This window comes from Caenorhabditis briggsae, assembly GCF_000004555.2.
Source record: "Caenorhabditis briggsae AF16 supercontig from assembly CB4, cb25.NA_072, whole genome shotgun sequence".
Lineage (NCBI taxonomy): Eukaryota > Metazoa > Nematoda > Chromadorea > Rhabditida > Rhabditidae > Caenorhabditis > Caenorhabditis briggsae.
In genome coordinates, this window is record NW_025543293.1 from 4442 (window position 1) to 10538 (window position 6097).

At 35.5% G+C, this 6097-nt stretch overlaps 2 protein-coding genes across 2 annotated transcripts; one reads left to right on the forward strand and one right to left on the reverse strand.

Annotated features, from left to right (window-relative positions):
• Positions 1–465: 465 nt before the first annotated feature.
• Positions 466–891, forward strand: CBG26671 (the record flags this gene model as incomplete). Its single annotated transcript, XM_045240931.1, has 3 exons — positions 466–557; positions 606–683; positions 729–891. 3 exons carry the CDS (start codon positions 466–468, stop codon positions 889–891), a joined length of 333 nt encoding a protein of 110 aa, XP_045100657.1.
• A 3737-nt stretch (positions 892–4628) lies between these two features.
• On the reverse strand, positions 4629–4910 carry CBG23965 (the record flags this gene model as incomplete). The annotated part of the gene is made up of 2 exons (XM_002647968.1): positions 4629–4755; positions 4804–4910. The coding sequence occupies 2 exons, from the start codon at positions 4908–4910 to the stop codon at positions 4629–4631; spliced, it is 234 nt and encodes a 77-aa protein (XP_002648014.1).
• Between the last annotated feature and the right edge of the window lie 1187 nt (positions 4911–6097).

The following is a 6097-nucleotide window of genomic DNA, read 5'->3' on the forward strand; positions in this document are numbered from 1 at the left end:
ATCCAATTGTTTGAGATTCCTCTTTTTTGAAGTTTGCTTGTCTATGAATTTAGAAGAAAAAAGCACATACACACAGATCCTAATCCATCGTGAACCAATTGGAGGAGAGGTAGATTATGACTTGAAGTGGGACAGTAGAAGCAGAATCCCCTCAAACTCATCTAGTAGATCTTTTTTGATGAAAAATTACATTTTGAATAGTGGCCTAGCTTCCCCAAGTTGAGTTTTTTAGGTCACCATGTCCCTTTGATTACATCTTTACCATATTATCTCTTCCAGATGCGCAATTACCATCTAGGCGAAGTCCAAGTCTACCAACACCAATTCCTCCGTCGGTTCCTTCTCCGATCCCACTGACGACGCGCTTGCAATTGCGACGACTTCATAACGGAAGAGCTGGATTTCGAGCAACAAGTCGGATGCTCAAATTGCACCTCAAATTGCACCTCAACTTCTCCGGAGCCAATGTCGGATCTTCTCGGCAAAATGAAAACTCGTCTTGTCGAGTTTTTGGATTCAACAAATAGAAATTTGGATGTGAAGGATTTGCTGGTAATGTGAGTTTTTGAAAATTTTTCTATGAATATGTAAAATTGTTATTTCAGACTATCCATTCTGAACGAAAATGGAGTGAAGGTCATCAAACATGAAGGATTAACTTCTTCGGGACAAGAGAAGCTACGGTAGGTACAGTTATCTCATTCACCATCAGAAACTTCTATTTTCAGCAAGCTATTCACCGAAGGGCTTGTTTCCGACATCTTCCATGCTTTCTTTTCTGCTTGGATGAAGACACCAATGGCAAGAATCATGCTCCAGACAAAAATTGAGTTTTTCTTTATATTCCTCATCATTTGTCATCATATTCCTTATCATTTATTATATTCGTAAACCCCGCCCCAGATCCAATTTATTCCAGACCTGTATATAATTGTATATAATCCCTCCTAACCCCAACAACAAGATTACACTACTTCCTTATTTTGTATATGACCCAAGTCTATTTCTCTTTTCATGTTCTAAGAAAAGAAAATAAACATATTTTGTAACCGCGAACGGAATTTCAGAATTTCAGAATTTCAGAATTTCAGAATTTCAGAATTTCAGAATTTCAGAATTTCAGAATTTCAGAATTTCCGAATTTCAGAATTTCAGAATCTCAGAATTTCAGAATTTCCGAATTTCAGAATTTCAGAATTTTAGAATCTCAGAATTTCAGAACTTCAGAATTTCAGAATTTCAGAATTTCAGAATTTCAGAATTTCCGAATTTCCGAATTTCAGAATTTCATAATCTCAGAATCTCAGAATTTCAGAATTTCAGAATTTCCGAATTTCAGAATTTCATAATCTCAGAATCTCAGAATCTCAGAATTTCAGAACTTCAGAATTTCAGAATTTCAGAATTTCAGACATTCAGAATTTCAGAATTTCAGAATTTCAGAATTTCAGAATTTCAGAATTTCAGAATTTCCGAATTTCAGAATTTCAGAATTTTAGAATTTCAGAATTTCAGAACTTCAGAATTTCAGAATTTCAGAATTTCAGAATTTCCAATTTCCCGAATTTCAGAATAAAAGAATTTTCGGGAATTTCTTAAGGAATTTTCGGGAATTTAGAACTTCTGAATTAAGGAATTTTTTATTCCAGACCTGTATATAATTGTATATAATCCCTCCTAACCCCAACAACAAGATTACACTACTTCCTTATTTTGTATATGACCCAAGTCTATTTCTCTTTTCATGTTCTAAGAAAAGAAAATAAACATATTTTGTAACCGCGAACGGAATTTCAGAATTTCAGAATTTCAGAATTTCAGAATTTCAGAATTTCAGAATTTCAGAATTTCAGAATTTCATAATCTCAGAATCTCAGAATTTCAGAATTTCAGAATTTCCGAATTTTAGAATTTCATAATCTCAGAATCTCAGAATTTCAGAACTTCAGAATTTCAGAATTTCAGAATTTCCGAATTTCAGAATTTCAGAATCTCAGAATTTCAGAATTTCCGAATTTCAGAATTTCAGAATTTTAGAATCTCAGAATTTCAGAACTTCAGAATTTCAGAATTTCAGAAGTTCAGAATTTCAGTATTTCAGAATCTCAGAATTTCAAAACTTCAGAACTTCAGAATTTCAAAATTTCAGAATTTCAAAATTTCAGAATTTCAGAATTTCATAATTTCTATAAATAGTAAATTCTGACATTGTGACACTGTGACCTAAAAAAGGGACACTGTGACCTAAAAAACTCAACTTGTGGAAGCTAGGCCACTATTCAAAATGTAATTTTTCATCAAAAAAGATCTACTAGATGAGTTTGAGGGGATTCTGCTTCTATTTACTGTCCCACTTCAAGTCATAATCTACCTCTCCTCCAATTGGTTCACGATGGATTAGGATCTGTGTGTATGTGCTTTTTTCTTCTAAATTCATAGACAAGCAAACTTCAAAAAAGAGGAATCTCAAACAATTGGATGCACAATAATTATGGAACGGTTTTGGAGAAACAGAGAATGAACTTCAAATAAACGAAGTTTGAAAAATAGATTTCAAAAACTCAAAAGAAAACCTCACCTTTTTCAAAAAACTATTCGAAGAGATGTGGATATAATAGCGAAAAACCAGAGAATATTTACAAAAATAAACAAGGAGTTCTCCAGAATCCATTCATTTAAAAGATTCTTGGAGAACTCCTGACAAGTTTAGACGTCTATTCAGTCAAGACATCAAAAGTAAAAATGAAGTTGAGTGTGTCGAGGGCAGAGGGGCGACTCGACCGTCCCATATTCTGTTCCCTCGCTGGGTCTCTCCTATGTTTCACGCTCTCTACGTTTCACCATCTCTTATGTCGCAACGTGTATGTGTGCGTGGTTCTCCACCACACCATACGCTCACTGTTCTCAGCTTCCCTTCTCACATACGTCATAATGCTAAAATCTCAAATTACTTTTCGGTGCGCAATAACGGTCAACTTCTCCTTCTTCCCCCCCCCCCCCTCCTTCCTCTAACTGTGTGCCCCTTCTTCCTCTAACTGTGTGCCCCTTTTTCCTCTAACTGTGTGCACGCATCCAGAAGTGGGCGCGCGCCTTGTCCCTTTTTGACTGCATAACTTTCTCCAGGATCGAAATTGAGCTTTCTGAACAGCAGGATACATACTGCTCCAAGATTCCGAAGCCGTCGTGGGTCAATAATCTTCATTCAATCATAATTCGGTTCATATTTGAGCTACAAGCATAATTTTACTACCATTCGAATCCTCTCTTCAAGCTCAACAAATGAGCAAACTAAACTTTTGAGAGTCAGGGAAGCTGCAAGACAAAACCGCGCTTAGCGAAGCCGGTCGTAAGCATTCATCATATCAGAGTTCGAATTCTCAAAATAATCCTCAGAAAATGTGTAAAGCGTGCACAAAAGACCACTTCCTCCGAAAATAGACTACTTTTAAATAGAATGATCAAAAAATTCAAATCCGTGTATTGAGATTTTAAAAAGAAAAGATACAGTCGTGTAGATAGCCAAAAACAGATACAAACAATCTAAACTCCAGTCTTATATGTTTATAAAACTTCTGAAGAACTGTGAAACAGCAATTGAAAATATTGAACTATTCTAGGAAAAAAAAATCATGTCATTAAAGATGAAAAATGTATGTTTTCTAAATTTTCCGAACAAACTGATTTAGGGGTACAAAACTCATGTTTCGCTCGTACAAAACTTTTAGCAACTTGTATTTTTTGTACTTCTGAATTGAAATTTTGTCTCTAAAAAAAATTTACGCTGGAACACTGTGTTTCGTTCAACTAGCTATGCAAATGCGCTGTTTTGATAAAGGGGCGTGGCTGTAGCCAAATTGATGGCTGAGGATCAAACGTTTGATCCTCAGCAATTTCGTTGTCTTCGTCTCTTCACCGAAATATCGTCTCTTCACCGAAATGTTCTGCGTCTCTTCACCGAAACAAAATCTTTAGTTTTAGGGGAAAATTTTTCATTTTTGAAAATTTGAAAAAGCTTCGCCCCGCCCCTTATCAATAGAGCGAGCATGCAAAGATAGAAAAACAAACCCTGTGCTGGCATCGTGTACCTCCGAATCACTAATTTTGTACCTCTATATCAGTTAAACCTACTCGTACACTCGAATCGTTAATAATATGGAAAAACCTACATTCGAGACATTCAACTGGGATTTTGAAGACGTCACAACTGCTATCACAGACCAAAACTAAAAAAAATCAACAACAGTATTGTCTCAAATGCTGAAAAATACGGTGATGCGATGTTAGAATTTTCTCCCGATATACCTAACTATATCAAACTATGACTTTTTATCATTTCCTGGTACTAAAACCTTATACACTGCGGGACATAATTATAGGTCCACTTTACGTTTTGTTATTTTTCTAAAATCTCGAGAGGCTTGATAAACGTTCCTGGTACTAGTATTTAAGGGATTCATTTTTTGTAGATCGTAGATCCTCTCATGTTTTCCTTTTTCCCATCAAAAGGACATCATTTTTCTGTGTAGTGTAATCAACAAGCAATGTATTTTTCATGTGCCAGAATTTCTATTATTTTTTCGTTCAAATAAACTAATAAATACATGAATAAATATGTTCTGATGAATTGTTCACGATCCCTCAAACGATTCACGCTTTTGGCAACCAGCAACGATGCTTGTTCCGATGAGCTTTTGCCGCTTTCCATGTGACAAATTATATAAGCGACACAGATTGCAGTAAAAGTGGAAGCATTGGCTGAAAAACGGAATTTCAAACAAAATTCACGAAAAAAAGAATGGGTACCTGTGCTCTCCAGCATGCTCAAATATGTCCTCCATATCTCCCATGAACTTGCAGAATTCAGTATTTTTGCAATGGCTAGACGCATTTGTAGAAGTGAATCTGATCATCCGTTGATTTCCTGAAAAATCCTGACGATTTTCAATTTTATGAGTTGTAGACTCACTTATTAGTATTTTACCATCAAAGCTTGGTTGTAGTCGTCCAGTTCTTGACGATACATTTTTTGACGAAGGTGATCACCGGAAAAAATATGATGACGATGGATAGTTTTCTTTGAATTTGACTCAATTTATCTAGGTTTATTTGAAAGATATAGAAAAAGTTGTCAACTGACAAAATAGCAATCAAAACACCCTTAACACTTCATCAATTCACAAAGTTTTGATATATGTTACGGAAACCAAGGTAGACTGTGTCAAAGTAAGAACACTTATATTACAGACAGGGTTGACGACCGAAGGGTCCTCTAACGGTGACCTAAGTTATATGTATTTTTTATAATCTTCAAGATAATTGGGCCAGATGGCTTTCAGTCTCCAATTCGGCCTGTAGAAGGGTCCTCTAACTTTAACCTAAATTGTCACCGTTTCTGTAAAAGACTTTAAAAAAGAAGTCAACTGACAAAATAATATTGCTATTATGATAAACGTTTTGCCAGTTGAACATTTGTGGGTACCTTTTACAGGAAATGAGATATATGGGCTCAAAATAGACGATTTGGGAAGTGAGGGCGTACAAGTAGAGTGCTTACGGTCATTTCATTGAAGTTTGGAATGTCGTTACCCAGAACTGATATGTAGCATAGAGTTGTTGAATAGAAAGACAATGACATTTCACGAATTTGCAGTTTTTCGAATTTTCCTATTTTTTCTATTTTTACTAGGGATGACCGAAATCTCTTCGTAAATTTTTTGACTATATTCTGGAAAAATTCATATGCCCTGAAACATGTCTGCTACTTGCATGCTAATCTCGAAAAAAAAGTCTCACCTTTGAGTAAAAAATAATGAAAAAAGAATCTCGCGAAATTTTCAGAACTAGTAAATATAATAGTATAGAATTAGAGAATATTCAGAATAATCAAAAAAGGAGTTCTCCAAAATCCATTTACTTCTAAGATCTCCCTTGGAGAACTCCCGGTTAGACGTCTATTCATTCAAGTCGTCATAGGAAAGAGTGAGGTTAGTTGTGTCGAGGGCAGAGGGGCGACTCGGCCGTCCAATTTCCTTTTTCAAGGTCACCTATTTTGTTACACAATCTAATTCGTGCCATCTGCTATCTCATAATGTAGCGT